Genomic DNA, 18,279 nt, shown 5'->3' with positions numbered 1-18,279 from the left:
GAAGATAGTTTCACAATTGCTAATTATCTCTGCAAAAAACGAATGTATCATCTAGAGTTCAATATTTATTACAGTTTTAAGTAAAATCCACTTATGGGGAAATGCACAAATCCAATATACGATTCAATGAGTTTCAGAAATACATATCTGAGTAACCCAGATATATATTTGGGTTATAGAACATTTCCACCATCCCTGATGTTTCCTTTATGCCCCTCCACAGTTAATTCCCACCATATTTTTGTGCCACAGATTAGTTTTGCTTATTCTAGAACTTCCTATAAATGGTATCACCAGTATATACTCTTTGGTGTCCAGCTTCTATGGTTCAGCATAATGTTGGGGAGATTCATCCACACTCTATTTATCAGTAACTCATTCATTTTTATTGCAGAGTAGTATAATACTCACCAATAAAATTTAAAATATTAAAAATAAATAATTTATGCAATTTATTTTGCATATAATTATATTGTGCATATAATAATGCACACAAGTAATATCACAATTTATTCATTCCTTTAATGATTAAACAGGCACTTTTCAGTTTTTGACTATTCTGACTTTCCTCAAAGTTGTACTTCTTTTACTTGCACCATCAATGTATGACAGTTCTAGTTGCTCCACATCATTGTCAACATTTATGTGGCCAGTTTCTTTAATTTAGCCATTTTAGTGGTATCTCATTGTGGTTTTTTTGAGCATTTCCCTGATGACCAAGTGTTTTAAGCACTTAGCTTATTGACAATATATCTTTCTCTGGGAAGTATCTGTTCAAGTTTTTTGCCCATTTTCAATTGGGTTGTTTGTCTTTTTATTACTGATCATTATATGTTCTGGATATGAGACTCTTTTCAATGTGGTAGCCAGACTCCAAAATAACCCCAGTGTTTCTTGCCTCCTGGTATTCATGTCCTTGTGTAGATCTAGTCTCTTCCCACATTGAATCAGGGTTGGTCTGTATAACTAACAGAATACAGCAAAAGTGATAATGTGTGACTTCTGAGGCTAAGGCATAAAAGGCCCCTTGCTCTGCTGGAGGCAAGCCAGGTCTCATTTGAACAGAACACTCGAGCAGGCTTGTGGAGAGCCTACAGAGAGAGGATCTGAGGCCTCCCAACCACAATCAGTACTATCTTATCAGCCATTTGAGTGAGCCACATTAGAAATAAATCTTCTATCCTTGGTCAAGCTAGACGGCGAAGGCCCTAGTCAACAGCTGACAGAAGCCATTTCTAAGCCATTTGTTGAAAACACCTTCCCTTCCCCATTTAATTATTTTGGCTCCTTTGTTAAAAATCAATTTACCATGTAAGTGTGCATCCACTCTTCTATAATAGCTTCTGACTTGAGTAGCCTATTTTCTTTTGAAGGTCTTTTGATTACTAGCAAAGTATATGATTGTTTTCCAAAATATAAATAATGCAGCTTGAAAGACTGTGCATGAGATGCATTTGGGGTCATGGTTTAGGCCTAGCCACCTCTACCATTAGAGCAATTATAAAGTCTGCAGAGATAACAAAGACGTCACTGAACAGACCTTAAATTGTATATTGATTGAGAATTACTACCAGAACATACCTCCATAGGGGCTATTTTATACTGACACTTTCCAATGTTAATTCAGTTAGTGTGATTGTCTGCAGGAGGACAACCCCTACTCTACTGCATTAAATAGGATATGTCCATGTTTGCAATCCTAGTCCTCTAAAGGAGAAAATATTTCTGTTTGCAGGGCTATCTGTGAGACCTCTGCTGTACTGAATACAGTTACAGGGACCAGGAGAGGCCAAAAGAAGGTCAAATTGCTCTACATAAGAAAAAGTTGAAGAAGACATCTGGGAGAAAAAATATAGAAGGAAAAGGGACCCTCGAAAGGTGAGCCAAAAAGAGGAAGGAGACGTGACCACAGAGTAATAGAAAGTATCAAAGTTGGGAAAACAGAGAAAAGAAAGCATGTGAGCACATATGTGCACACATGTGTTTGAGAGAAAGGACAGAGAGTACATGTTTTGCAGTAGCTCTTTAAAAACAAGAAAGGGACTTCCCTGGTGGTACAGTGGTTGAGAGTCCACCTGCCAATGCAGGGGACACAGGTTCGATCCCTGGTCCAGGAGGATCCCACATGCTGTGGAGCAGCTAGGCCTGTGCGCCACAGCTACTGAAGCCCCCGTGCCTGGGGCCCATTGCTCCACAACAAGAGAAGCCACTGCAATAAGAAGGCCCCACTCGCCACAACTAGAGAGGGCCCGTGCGCAGCGGCGAAGTTCAGTTGGGTCTTCGCAGTTGGCGAAGACCCAACACAGCCAAAAATAAATAAATTAATAAATAAATTAATTTTAAAAATAAATAAATAAAATAAAAACCAGAAAGAAAGATGTTTAAAGAGGACTTTTAAATTAGCCATGCTTTGTGATGTGCCCTGTGCAATACAGTCTTCTAATTCTTTAGTAAAGGTCTACATTGTTCTTCCATGCTTCAGGAGTTGGGGTGGGGGTAGAAGGAGACAGGGAGAGAAGTTACATTATGTTTTCTGAGGCATCCACTTGTCAAAGAGTAGTTCAGGTACATTTAGGATTACACAACTATCTATCAGTATTAACTCTAAGAATTTATAAGTGTGTTTTCAAGTATCCAAAACTCCAAAGATAACTGTTATAAAATTCATGACATATATTAATCACAAACACCTAAACTGTCATAAAATCATCATATTTGATCCCTCAAATTATTTAAAGTTAGGAGGAGAATCAAATAAATATGTCAAGATTTGGAAAGAAGTGGGAGTTACCAGAAACCAATTTTTAGACTATTTTGTGTTGCATGACAGTTTGGTAGCTGATATTCTTAAACCAAAGGCCTGATTCTACCATAAATGATATCCTCAAGTCAAACAGCCAAGGCACAAGGAGAATCTGTGAAAATAGATATACTGAAGTTTAATAATGAATAAATTTTTAAAAGCACCGAAGTATGGTGAAAATGGAAAATCAAGATTCAAAGAAGGAGAGTGGAAGGAAGGTTTTTGGTTATTTTTTCTTATTCCTAAAGTCTTATCAGTGTTTAATTTTGCAAATTGAGAATGTCAAGTAAATTGTTCCTTCACTTAATCTTTTAGATAAAGTTTAATCTTTGACTAAATTTTAAGTCATTTTTGTCTTAAGCAAATACCATTTATATACTTCAGGGGTAATATGGAGGCACAGTGCAAGGAAAACATAACCTTCCTTAGCAGATTGGTAGTAATGTTCATTTTATCTCACTGTCTCAGAGGTGGTTATTTATATTTTTTGTTCCTGATGAACATTTATATCAATATGTATTTTTACTAGTGAAATCTATCACAAGGATTTGTATTTAATTCAATATAAGTAATAAATTCAATATAAATAATAAACATAAGACAAACTAAAAGGAAGAAACCTATATAAAAGTCAAAAGAAATAGAATATCTTTCAATTCTATTGTAAGACCATATAATGTGAGATTAAGTAATATATTAACATATCATTCAGTAAAAAAATTTATAGAAACTTATATTAAAGCTCCTGAGGTAAGATTCTAGCAACTACTTCAGTGTATATGCTGAAAATTAAACAGAACTGGGTATTTTAAAAAGAAGCTATAATTGCAGATACCTTACAGAGCATTATACTATTTTATGCATCTTAGAAGCTACATATCAGACACTACTCTAATCACTTGAATCTCTGAAGTTAAGGCTGTGAAAGTGGAATGCAGGTAAACTGATCACAATAGAATTTCTATTCAATTTACTGACAAATGTTACTCCCGTTTTGGAGAACAAGACTATGCAAATTATTTCAAAGCAGTGTGCTCACTGACTTAAAATGAAATTTAACTGTTTTACTGTTCATTTACATGACCTAGTCTTAGATCTTATATGTTTTAAAATTTAAAACACGGCTACAGACTCAACATCACTAAAACATTCAAATTACTGACCTTAAGTACAGGCAAATAAATTAATAACCTCATAAGAATCCTGGTAGTGATCTCAACTGTACCATATCCTGAATCCTTTAATTTTTTAGATAAGCAGAAAGACTTAAGAGTAAACTTACAGCAAATCAGCAATTACATGTGTAACTACTACACTTCTCAGTTAGTCTAAAACCTCAATTGTTTTACCAGGATGGCTTTGTGCTGAAGCATTCACACTCTTGTTTCTGACCAATCACAAAAACTTATAAAATATCTGGCTAAAGTTGCAGGTACCATTAGGAGCCCTGGGACTGGGAATTCCAGACATGATTCCAACTTGTTAATACTCACAGTGCTCAAACAGTGAATCCTGTTATAAAAGGATTGAACAAAATAGGGCCAATAACTTTGCCTTCTAGGACTTGACTGGATAAAGCCAAAGAGAAAAATCATATCTAGGAGTTTAACCTCATTATTTATTCTAGTTAAGATCCACTTTTCAAGTTCTATAGTTTGAAGTAAACTTTTTTCTATCGAGTAGAAGTTGATGGACTATGCCAGCAAAATAAATGCTAACACATCATCTAGAACCTTAAAACATCTCTGGTATATAGGAAATCTGATAAAGAACGCAGCTTTACTATTTAAATTAAGATGTCATCCTTTATGAAACTGAAATAATTGGACTGTTTTAATATTAACATTTCTCTATATTGCTGAAATACATTTCGAAGCCTATCTAAATCCCTCAAGAAGTACTTGTGTTGTATTTCAAAAACAAATCAATGATAATAGTATGCTTCTCCCAAAAGATGCAATTTCAGCATATAATTTCCAAATGATAAATAGTACTTCTACCTAAGGTTGGGGTGAGGGCAGGGAGAACAGGTGTTAGAAAGAAAGAGAAAATTCAGCAATTTCCCCATGCAATTAATGCTCACTCTTCATTATTTAGTTGGTGCACAGACAGATGCCAAAGCCTTGTGTAAGATATCAATCTTAAACAATCACACTATTCTCAATCAAACAGAAAATGTTGCACAGTTAAAATATGTGTTATTCTTCTTCCCCCATCCCATACCTGAACTTGCAGAAGATAGAATTTGGGGATATGTCAGATAAAAATTAAACCGAGATGTTTCTAATTTACAGTACTTTATGATTTCTACTTCTAACTCAGAGGTTCCAAACTTTGTAAAGGTATTATTGCATTTGAGGCAACAAACACAAATTACTGTGCAACAAACTGTGGAAGGTGAATGCTTAAGATCCTGGAAACTTCACTCTGCCAGAAAGCCATTCTCTTTTCAGTCCCAATTCTAACCACTTCAGCTCTGAGAACAACTCCAAACACCTAGAATGCAAATGTTTTCCTATTTCATTAACTAGATGGCTAAAGAGAATATGGATACAAATGAAGATGCTTAAGAAAAACAGTGGCAGAAGATTTGATTAGGGCTTCCCTGGTGGCGCAGTGGTTGAGAATCTGCCTGCTAATGCAGGGGACACGGGTTCGAGCCCTGGTCTGGGAAGATCCCACATGCCACGGAGCAGCTGGGCCCGTGAGCCACAATTGCTGAGCCTGCGCGTCTGGAGCCTGTGCCCCGCGACGGGAGGGGCCGCGATAGAGAAAGGCCCACGCACCGCGATGAAGAGCGGTCCCCGCACCGCGATGAAGAGTGGCCCCCGCTTGCCGCAACTGGAGAAAGCCCTCGCACGAACCGAAGACCCAACACAGCCAAAAATAAAATAAATAAATAAATAAATAAAATGAAAAAAAAAAAAAAAAAGGTCCACATCAAAAAAAAAAATCTTTAAAAAGAAGATTTGATTAAAGCAATGATAAAAATTCAAAAGTCTACTGGAACAGCATTAACTTCAAAGAAATGATATAACTTTACTGAAATGATTTATTTCAGTCTTCAGTATCTGATGAGGTGTTCTCAAAACCCTAGATGGGGAAAATCATCAACTCTATTAGTTTCTACCACATTATGCCTGCAAACTTGCTTCAAGGAAGCTCTGCGTGGGAGAATCTATATTTTGTCATTACTGATTATCTGCTACTCAAATCTAAGAATTTAATTTTGAATGTTGGCCACTCAAGTCAATCAGTGCTGAGAAGAACTGTCCTGAGCTCAGCAGCAGTCTTGGTTTCAGTCACATGGGTTAGAAAAGGCTTCCCTATCACTTCGTGGAAAAACAACCTCACATACAAATTTTGAAAAATAAGTCAATATAGTATTTCACCTTCTCCCATTTGGAAAAAATTATTCCAAGAAAAAATGCACCATAAGAACAAAAAAGAAGCGTTTCACTCTGAGGATCACTGTTCACACCCTTGATTTACACTGTTCTAGTAACTATCATCTCCCAGGAAATCCTTTAGATGAAGAATTTTTCAATCATTTTGAAATCAAACATTTTTAGGTATTCCTTGAATACCACCAACCACTAAAGACATATCAAGAATTTAAAAATTATAGTTTGCATGTTCTATGCCAGGCACTGTGCTAAACACTTGCATTATCTCTTTAAGTTCTCACTGCAATTCTATGAGATAGATGATACTACTGTCTGCACTTAACAGATGAGAAAACTGAGGGTTAGAGAAGTTAAATAAGAAGCCCAAGGTGACAGTGCTATAAAGTGGCAGGACAGGTCATGGTCTGACTCCAGAACCCATGCATGAACTATTATATGTTGTACTGTATCAAATGCACAGAAATACATCAGGTGTCTATACTGTTTGCAATTTCTAAAATTTAATGCAGATTGAATATTTTTGGAGCAAAACATAGTTTATTATTGTAAAATATTAATCTTGAGGCTTAGCTTGTAATAGCTCATTTATCTTGACGTTGAAGATGAAAATCTAGTTAATGATGTAGGTGCACATCGTATTTTTATGCCCTGATTTGTTCAAATGTATATTTTAATCATTTTCAAAATGAGTAACTATAAAAGAATGTTATGATTCTCTATAATCTTCTTAATTAATAGATGTTACATTGATCTATAATTGGAGAAGCTTTTTATTTATATATAGAACTTTTAAAAAATGCACCATGGCAAAGCCAAATATGCAAACCAAGAACTATCCTCACACTTTCTCTGCAACCAAAGGTCATCAATACATATCAGTTGAGAACCCATTTTTACCAGAACAGAAGAAATAAAATGTTTTGAGTGGTTTTCATAGAAATCTATTTGTGCAACTTTGAAACATGATAGGGTGTTTGTGCTAAAATAATTTTAAAACGGAAGTTAGTTTGGAACGAAGTCCTCTCATATCAAAGTGAATTTCAAATCTTGTTTCATGATGGAAAAGCTAAACATAAAGGTGTTGGAAATGTAATGGTTAGTCATGTTTACGCTTTCAAATCAACAATGATAAATCAAATGGGTTCACAGATGACCCCAAATTCAAACACAACAGAATCTAAAATAAAAACATATTTAAAGACATCTTAATAGAAGTCTTAATATTTGGGACAACCAAGTAAACTATACCCTCCTTGGGAGCACTTAATGATTATATTATTGTTTCTTTGTTCAAGATGAAAAATCAAGCACATGGGTTAAGTCAACAGACTTTAGTAGTGGTGGAACTCAGAGACTGGAAAGAGACATTATGGATACTCCTCACAGCAATATAATAAGTACTGACACCATTCATAAGCTGCATCTGAAGAACAGCACTCATACTATGCTACCAGAAAAACAAAATGATCCCAGCCTTTCCACAGGCAATAGGAACTTAGCATGCAAAGGACAAATCCCTGTAAGGAAGCAAGCAAGAAAGTCCTCTTGTATAAAGTAACTGCTCATTGACCTTTGGAAGCTTAAACAATTTATACTAGTGTCACCAAAATGAGTGATATTTATAGAACCCAATATAAACAATTCCTCCACTACCTATTCTAAGAAAGTTTATTATTTTTAATATAAAATATAAATATATTTTGTATATAATATACAAAGCTTATTAATAAGATATCCTTAAGAATACAATAAAACTTGATTCTGAATCCTTGATCAACAAAGGATACTACCTTCAATAGTCAAAGTTTAAAGAAGACTGATGCTCTTTGTCAACTACAGAGGTTGACTACTCAATGCTGCAGGTTCTGGAGACTTCCAAGTCCTTACCAATTCCTACCTCTTTTCTCTTCTCCTCATTGTCTAGTAAGGGCACCTAAGTGAGGCAAGTCATTTTAAACCTCTAAGCCTTAAACCACACAATTATCAAAGGAGAGGAAGAATTTTTAGCTGCCTCCTACAAACTGTCCTGCCATAAACAGAGAACTGGAAGTGGCTGTCCTCAATCACAGGTGTTAACACCTCATTTGATTTACACTCCTTAGCACTCTGCATGATGGTTGTGCCACAGCTATTCTAAAACAAAATCTCCAGGATTAGAAACATTGATAATGGGATTATCAATAAATTATTTTGATACAGTAATTTAAATATTTGTTGGTTTGTTTCAGAATGCAATTAAAGGCAAAGGTGGTAAAATAGTCTACTGCATCAATAACAGGATGATTGGTTTGGGGGTTTGGTAAGGAGACTACTAAAAATATATATCATTTTAAGAACAAGGAAGCACAGGAAAAATGTTGTATAAAAATAAACAGCACCTTGTGATCTTCATTAATTAAATAATTATTTTAAACCAAAGGAGGTTCTAATTAAGCTTAGTTTATATTTTTATTAAGAAATGCAAGAGTAATGTTTTTTAATGAATATATTTTGAATACATTTTAATAGTTTATAAACTATAATTAAGAAGTCTAAGCCTTCAAAGATCAATTTGAAAAGTACTTCTTAGGCGTGTCCTTGAAATTCTCCTTTGTCAGCCTACAATCTATTCTTTTTTATGATTTTCTCCATGTATTTGCTGCTTTTCCATTTAAAGTTGTTGATTAGCTCAAAAAAGCAAAATAATGAAGTCTTTCTAAATGTTCCATCTGTTTCCCCTTAAGTCATTTTATTGAGCAAAGTACAACTAAGCAACTGCTTATCTGTATTTATTATTTAAGAAATTTCAAAAGAAAAAAAAAAAAACTACTGATTTTTCACTTGAAGTTACTGTTGTCTCACCATCCCTGCTACAGTTCAACTAGGAACACGGCATCCCTACTAAGACTATTTAAATGACCCAAGTAACTGAGTATCCATTATACAATGATTAAAACAGTTTCTTGACCTTTGGTGTGACACATAATGTTAAAACTTCCTTTTAAATTATGCTAGGTACTATATTCTCAAGGACTTGTGCAGTGTTTGAATTGTCATATTAAAGATTTGTTAATTTAAAGTGACAGGAACTGAATCACTCTGAAGGGAGCAGGGAAAGGACATGAACATGCACTGAACCTTTGTCCCTGAAGCGTTATTATGGGTTTTGAAACATTAATTAATTTAAGGCACATGCTGCTGAGTCAGTACCTGCCAGGAATCCTGATCAGAAGACGAGAAAAAGAAAAATAAATAACATTGTTTGATTATATGAACAAAAACTCCCAAATCAAATATATTTATATCACAAACTATTATAACATATAAAGGACCAAATGTGATTTGGAATAAAATCACTGAACACCCGAAACAGGAAATGAGGAATACATAAAAATATTTTATATATTATCTGCTAGGTACAGTAAGACAAAACAAAACAAAAACCCAAATAACTCAATAACCTCGCCGAAATAAAACATACAATTACAGAAAAACTTCACATTACTATAAAAAGAAAATGCATGAATAATTACCTATTTCTTAAAGAAAAGGGAAAGCAAACACTTAACTTTTTTCCATGGGTAGTGAAACCATTTCTTTAATTAAGGTTTCCTTTAAGGGTATCTCACTATCATTTCATGATATACTATTTTTTAACTTCATGGCAAATCCATTGCTTTAGCACCTATATTTAACATATAGGCAACCAAACTCAGATGAGTTCAGAGGATTAATAACTACCCTAAGGAAGAGTTCAGAATGACTACTTAGAAACAGGTCTCTTGCAAAATTATGTTGCACTAAATAAAGTACTATTCATGTTAGTAACAAAAAGCCAGCCATCATGAAGGCTGGCACTGATGAAGCAGTTTAAGTTAGCTAATTCAGCTGGGTACCACTCCAAAGTACCTTCATATATCAAATGGTTTAAAAAATTTTTTTTCAACAAATAAACTTCACTGGCTGTGAAATAAAATTTGACCTGAACTTATCATACTTCTCAAACCAACCTTAGCAGCATGATAAAAGTTCTTGACTGAAAAATATATGCTATCAACAATTTACAAGCCTAAGGCTAGGACTGATGTGACAGAGGCCCAAAGGATTTTACAGTACTGTGGTGAGATGAATCACTGTGAACACAGAACAGCTCAGATATGAGAAATCAAACCAGAGGTCTCTCTCCAGTTCATAGACTACCCATTTAATCCCGGCCAATTGCTTGTTACAGAGATAACACAAGGAGATTTTTATAGCTGATTTAACTGGGAAGAAAAGAACAACGGAGAGAGCAATTATGAAGAGCACATGCTTTTCTATAGCATTTCATACAAACCGAGAAAGAAGATAACATACATGATAGCAGCTAACTCCTTTCATAAATTGAGTAAAGGGCTGAAAGTCATGCAAAATAGCTATAATTTGTAGAGCCAGATACTTTACCTATTGTCCTGAATTTACAGTTACAGAAGATAATTGACACTCAGAGGTTAAGTGGTCTCTTGCCCAAGGTTATCCATCAAGTATGTGGCACAGAGTCCATATCTGAATACAGGATTGTCTATATCCAAAACCACATTCTCTCATCCTGCGCTATTACACACTAATGAGTACAGCAATCCATAATTTTGTATTTTTCATATTCGATTCAGAATACTTACATCTACTAATCGTTTACATGTAGCTTGTCAAATACTTAGATGCTCAAATTGGAAATCCCTTGTAAAATATTTCAGACACCAAAACCAGATTTTCTGAGGACTGCAGTGTATAAAAGAGAACTAAAATTGCTAATTTGTAAGAAGAGAGAAAAATGAGAAAATGGTTTTAAAATAATTTAAAGAACTTTGGATGGGAAAGAAGGAAGACAAAAAAATCTGAGACTAAAAATAAAACAGAAAATTACAACAGGTGTCAAAGGATTTTCTGAAATGTTGAATCTGTACTTGATTTCATTTTGGTAATGTAATTACATTTTAAACTTCTGCTTGCCTAAAGACTAACTATAATGAGTAGCTCTATTCAAATTATTCTACATTTAACACACAACCAATCAATATTTGAAAGAGTAAATAGTTTAGTTTATAACAGAAATACTATTTTCTCTGCTATCTTGACTACAATGAGCCAGGATCCAGTTTTTGAAGTATAGATGACAGTTTTCACCTTAAGAGTGATGCCTTCGATTAAAAAAAAAAAGAAAAAACGACAGCATTTTCAAAATGCAAGTGGTGTTCATGGCATATGAGAAAACAATGGAGCAAATAACAGTGAAGTTGAAATTCTAACTTCTAAATTCAGGCATTAAAATTTGTATCTCTTGTTTTCTTCCTTTAAAATGAAACACTATGTGGTTTCTCAGGTTAATATTGGCTTCTAGCTGTACTTCATCAAAGCAGAAAAAATTAACTTCAATACTCTTACCAAAAACAACGTGAAACAGCAAGTTCTTTCTCACACAAATAGCATTAAGTTAGTAAAATAAAAGAAATATTTGATGAGAAATTTCTATTTACAAATAGATCATGCAGACAAGTAGCTTAGATATATGAAAGGTGGTATAGCATAGTCCTTAAGATGGTGAACTCTAGAGCCAGACTACCAATTTGGAATCTTGGCTCCACCACTTACTAACTGTATGATCTTAGGTCAAAAAAAAAAAAAAAGTTACTTAACTTTTATGTACTTTAGTATCTTATTTGTAAAATAATGAAAACAGTAAGCTATCTAAAAGAGTGGCTGTGTGGATTAGAGTAATTACGTATAAACACTTAGAACAGTGTTTGCCATATAATAAACACTCAAAAAACTTCAACTATTCTTCTTTTTCGTATTATTATGATTAGTAGCAGTAATAGTTCCCTCAAGAGACAAATAGAGTCAAGCATTTTTCATTTAGATTTTACTTTCAACTGGAAAAATAAACCACTGACAACCAATGAGTGGATATGTTAATGGGGTTTTTTAAAAGGGCTCAATCATCACCCCTAAAATAATATATAATTATGAAAATATTTGTGGAGAACTTCAGCATTCGAAGAATTGAAATACTTTATCCTCTTAGAATGTTACACTTTTTAGGGCAAATAGAAACATGGATCAAAAAGACATGGAACAAAAATAATAAAATTCTGCCTATATATTCACATTTATCAATAGAAAGACCTGAATAAATACATCAATTCACCAAGAATTTAGAATTGACTGGTTTCAAGTCTCTGGAAAACAAAAGAAAGAGAGAACGAGAGAGATGTGCCCAATTGACAATGCAGAATTCATAAGAACATCAATCCTGCTACGAAAATTTGAGCAAAATTAAAGCAATTCAAATAAATGTGAAGATTCACCAAACTCTATCCTATAGGAATTTCAGCAACACCCCCTCAATTTACATTTCTTTGATCTGCAATACAATTCACTCTTAGAAGACAGGAAATCCCTCACATAACTTACTATACACGTCAAGGAGTAATAGTAATACTAGACCTTATTCCAGACTCATATTTTATCTGTGATATGAAGTAAATAATCACAACTCAAATAAAGCATTAAGAGTATTACATTACAGGAAAAAAAAAATGTGCCCACACTCCCCTTGGGGAACCACGACTTTCCCTTAAAGGGAATGGATTTTTAAACTTCATTTACCAATATTTTTAAAAGAACTTTTACCTAGTAAGCAATTAAAAGCATTTCGTTATATTAAAGCTTTGCTTTTTAACTACAGCTCCATCTTTTTTTCTGCATATCTTTTCTATTATAAACACTGTAATTGGTATTTCCTTTTCTAGACTTTGACCATACTTTTATCTCTTTCACCTCAATGTGGACAACATTTCATCTTAATTTGATTTAAATTGTTTTCCTGTTCCATGTAAACAAACATTCTTGTAAGTATCATAAAGGAGATGGGAATAAAACACAAGTTAATTTTTTCTTCCAAATTAGGAGAGATTCTAAGAGTCTAAGAGGACTGTAATTACAAATAATGAAAAAATTCATTCCAGAGGCAGGACTTCTGAAATGTTCAGGGAGAGGTTAGGGAAAAAGGCAACTTGATAGAAAGGAAAGAATAAAAAATCTATTTTCCAAAAAAAGAAATACATGGTGGAATGATAATGATGAACAATTAGTTTCAATGGGCGATTCACTGTTACTTAAAAGAAGAGTATGAACTTTAAAGTTTTTAGAAGAGAGAAGAGGACTACATCAAAGCTCTGGAATACTGGTATTCTTTGCTGAGAAAAAATTTTACCTAGCCCATACAGTTTTCTACTGTAACTTAAAAAAAAAAGGTAGGATTTGAGATGGAGGAAGTTGTCTATTATAGGCGATAGGAACAGAAAATACAAAACATAATTTCTATACTTGGTATGCTGAGGAAAAAAAGGAGAAGTAAGAGAAACAGGATAATGAAGGGTATAAACCACTTGAGATAAACCACACCAATACAGGACAGCAATTAACTGATTAAATGAACAAATATTTGACGATTATGTAAAATACAGGCTCCACTTAGAAATGGTGCTTTGTTTTATAGACCAATTATTGGATGATAAAAAATTAAACTCAGGAAAAAATATAGTTTTCATTAAAGAAATAATCCAAAATTCATGAAATAACTGCATTAACAAATCATAAGGAGAATGCATGGACAATGTAGGGAGAGAGTGCATTTTTTAAAAATCTGTGATATATTACACTAAAACAAAAGCCAGACCGTATTTTGTATTACCATCTATACACTAGTGCTAACACTCTATTTATAATAATTTTCAAATATCCTCTAATAGAAAATCTGAACTTTCAAGCTTTGAGGTTTTTAAACTTTTAAATCTAGTCTGAATATTTTTACAAATATCACTTAACTAAAAAATATATTCTTAAAACCAAAGGTCACTGACTATAGCTTCTTTATATTGAAATACAAGGCCTGTGTTAGTAGATGGTAGATAGTGAAATGCATAAATGATGCAAGTGCCAATAACAAGGTACTGCAAGACTTTTCTACAAAGGAAATTGCTAAGCATCCTTAGAGTAAGGCATTAGCATACATTAACATAAGGCAGTGATAAGCTCTAGAAAAAGATCTTCCCCAAAATTCAAAAGCTGCTTAATCAAATTCAGTTTCACAGACTATCAGTTGAAACAGGAATGTTTCATTTACTTCTTGAGAATTTTCTAGTCAAAAAGAATAGGAGAAAAGATGACAAGTATCAAAGTAAGAAATAACTGTTCAATTATTTGTCAATATCAGTTGGGCCATTCTTTTCTACTTTGTACCTGGAGTTTGTATGAAATTCAAGTACAAATGAGAAAACACCCCAGGAAGATGATACTACTTCTACATTTGTTATTGCTTTCAATGACAAAAGCACTAAAGTGCAATTCAACTAGAGGGCAATAAAATAAGCTAGTGTTTCTTACTGGTCAAATGATGGACTTAATTAAATGGTGTGCTGAATGTTAAAACAATGGGGGAATAAGAGGATGAGAATAAATATTTCTCTAAGCAATTTATAATTAGTTCATCTTCCAAGTTTAAAAAAAAGAGAGCGAGAGAGAAAGAAAATTACCCATTAAAAAATTCAAAGTAAGTTTCAAAGGAAATTCCTCACGGGTGTTAAGTTTCTACTAATTTCTAATCATCATGCATGAAATTTACTGTAATTACCATGTACATCTGTTTTTTCAACAGGATATTATCTTAGGAGTTATACACTCTGGAAACTGCTACTCAAGAATTGAGATTTTCTGATTGGGAAAACAAAAGAGTCATGAAGATCCAAAGGAAAATAATTAAGATCGACAGTTGAATAAGCATTGATTCTTATAATTATCAAGTGAAGAACTTGATGCATGGCAAAAATCCCTGGAAAAACTACTAAACTGATTAAACACTGAATGAAATTTGCACTCTTCATTATATAAGATTTAAAAACAGTATACAAACTACTTTCTTAGACTTCATATGAAATAAAAGACAATTCATAAAGATATAAACTAGAGGTGAACTAAGTTTAAGAATCCTATTTAGGAAACATAACCTTCACTCCAAAACAAAACCTTAATAATATATTTGATAGAAATTACTACAGGACTTAAATGAAGAACCTGGAAAAGGAATTAAACATGCATATTACAACATGGATGAAAGGGAAATCTGTGCACTCTGCTAGGGGAACAAGCTACCTGGCTCAGGGTCACTGTCTCAGTTTTATACCTCCTTATATAAGTATCCCACTCCTCTATTTGCTTTCAGAACCCGTTCCCCTGGATGAAGTCAACTTTCATATGCCTGACTTTCATGTAGGTCATACTTTCAAAGATTATACATTAATATCCTTTAATCTTGTCTTTCCTACTCTGATTTCAGAATTTTATGCTTCAGTGCATAAACACTTGCAACTATAATCTGCTAAGATTGCCTTCCAAACATAGAAGCACTGCCATTTTTGTTTCCATAGCAAGATGGGTACACAAATACTTTAATGTTTTACTGCATTTTACTCTTGCTATTTTATAAAAATGAGTGGAAATCAAAAAAAAAATGCAAATGGCACAAATGATAAGAAATGTAGAGCTCATAAATTTAATACAATTGAAACAAATGCGGAGCTCATCAGTCATGCCAAAAGTTGCAAATTTTTAGCATCAAGTGGACAGGTACTGGCCAAAACAGGAAAAAATTAAACAGCACATACGAAACGTGAGTTACCATTAGGACTTCTATATTCGGGAGCTCTCTAGGAATGGAAATTCCCCCTTTAACATGTAAAGTTGCTGTTCAACTTGCACATATTCAACTTCTTTACATGTTTTCAGGTTTACGAGAGAGGACTGAATTCTCATGCTACTCTGGATTCCCTCAGTAGCCAAAAAAAAAAAAAAGTGATCTGTAAAATTGATTTTGCAATAAGATATTAGTGGCATAATGAGTCATACCTCCAAGAAATATGTGATTGACTAATTGATTTTTTTCCAAGTCATCAAACATTTATTGATTACCTCTTACGTGCCAGGCATGCTCTGGACTCTGAGTGACATAAAGACAGATAAGATAGGGACCTAACCTGCCAAAGACTCTGAAATGAGACACTGACATCAATGTCTGCAGCAACCCCTCACATGGATAAGGTATTTTATCATACATAAAGCAGAGACACCAAGGATCAGAGAGAAGACTGGTCTGCCCCAAAGCAGAGCCAGGACTCTGAACCTGGGTCTCCTAACATCTAAATGCCCTTTCTTTTTGTTCATGCTTTCTTTTAGAATATGTGCCACCTGAATAGAAAAGGTAATTTTTAGGCTGCAAGCCTTGGCTGAGCTCTCTCAACTCTTAAGGCAGCCACTCATTCCTTCTACTTGTGCAAAAGACCTTAGCACTTATATCTTCACCTTACCAGTACATGTAGTTTTACATAAGGATGCAGGATTGACACATCCCTGCAAGATCAGTTTCTACTAACCCTGACTTCTACCCACCTAGACCTTTGTTTGTAATCCTGCCTTTTCCAGCCACTTCATGATTTTCCTTCTGATTTCCTTCTCTTTAAGCTTTGTACAGCCATCCCTGACTTGCTCTTCCTTCTGCGCTTTCTTCCTCCTCTTTAAAATTGACCTTTTACTTTTCTTTCTGACCCTGTGTAATATTTTCTTTTTCTTTTTGGAGAATTCAGCCTGAAAGGGGAAAGCATGTTTAACTGACTGTTTTGAGACAATAAAATTGAAAGTTTTATTTTCTATACTAAATGATTTACTATATGCTTTATTCAGGCATAAAATAAAGAATTGAAAGTAAGCCTAATGCAAATTTACATGCAATTTGGGGTGCTCTTCATAATTGTTATAAAGCTGTAAGGACTTCTGTAATTTTCTAGTTAGGATTATTGCTATATACTATCAAAGCCTAAGGAAGGTCAAATCAGATAGGTGTTTTTATAAGAAATGTAAATGTAATATTGGGGGGCTTGTTAACCTTTATAATGGCTATTGAATTAAAATTCAAATGTCAACATACACTGAATTAGCCCTTAATATATACAGCGGGTAACCCATCAGTAATACCCTATACGGAAAAACACAGAAGAGCATTCTGCTTGATTTTTTTCTGTAGAAGCATTTGAAGGCACTTACAGGCCTCCCAACCTAAGCAACAAGCTTTTTTGATAAGACAAACAGGTATTCAGAAATTTCTCACAAATAATTCTAGAGGAACTTTAAAATCTTCTTAGTAAACAACAGGATATATACGTTGTATCATAGTTCACTCACCTTTCCATCAAAGCGTTTTATTGTATATTGATCCAGACCCAAGTCTGTAAAAGAGAAAAAAGCAATACTTAGTCACTGATTATAACTCAGGTGAAACATATGAAATGACAGCTCTCAGTTTTGTTTCCAATCATTCAATTAAATGTACTAGACGGTTTAGCCACAACATTATTCAAAGTCCATAGAAATGAAAATTTTGTCCCACCTTCAGACTCAAAGTGTCAGTGCTAAAAGATACCAACCTTTTACTTTATATATGAGAATATGAAGCTCTGAGATAAAGAGGGTAAAAGTTCATGTGCAAACCTATTCAACAGTAAAGTCAAACTAGAACCCTGGACTCTTCCCAAGCTGATGCTCTTTTCCATTACATCAAAATGATATATATTACCTCTAAATAAGGTGAGGGATATTAGTTTAATCTGAATGCATAATAATTTTTTGTATAAAATTAAAGAGAGAAGACTTTAATATCAGAAGACATTTTGCAACACACCTAAACAGATAAATAGACCATCTTAATATTACTTTTTAAAGGTGGGTTAAGGGACTTCCCTGGTGGTCCAGTGGCTAAGACTCCATGCCCTCAATGCACGGGGCAAGGGTCTGATCCCTGGTCAGGGAACTAGATCCCACATTCCACGACTAAAGATCCTGCATGCTGCAAGTAAAGATCCCACATGCCACACGAAGATCCTGCATGCTACAACTAAGCTCTGGCACAGCCAGATAAATAATAAATTAAATAAATAAATAAATAAATAAATAAATAAAAAATAAAGGTGGGTTAAATAATAAATTTAACCTTGGGAATCC

The 18,279-nt window shown here is 33.9% G+C and overlaps 1 protein-coding gene across 3 annotated transcripts in view; it reads right to left on the bottom strand.

Moving 5' to 3' along the window:
• MICU1 (mitochondrial calcium uptake 1) overlaps positions 1 to 18,279 on the bottom strand; it is a 224,013-nt gene that overhangs the window by 124,795 nt on the left and 80,939 nt on the right. For all 3 annotated transcript variants that reach the window (XM_057531159.1, XM_057531157.1, XM_057531158.1), the window contains exon 5: positions 17,464 to 17,507. In XM_057531159.1, coding sequence (XP_057387142.1) covers positions 17,464 to 17,507 — 44 coding nt within the window. The remainder of the gene's footprint in view (positions 1 to 17,463; positions 17,508 to 18,279) is intronic.

The sequence above is a fragment of the Balaenoptera acutorostrata genome, chromosome 16 (genome assembly GCF_949987535.1).
Source record: "Balaenoptera acutorostrata chromosome 16, mBalAcu1.1, whole genome shotgun sequence".
Lineage (NCBI taxonomy): Eukaryota > Metazoa > Chordata > Mammalia > Artiodactyla > Balaenopteridae > Balaenoptera > Balaenoptera acutorostrata.
This window is presented reverse-complemented; position numbering and strand designations above follow the sequence as displayed.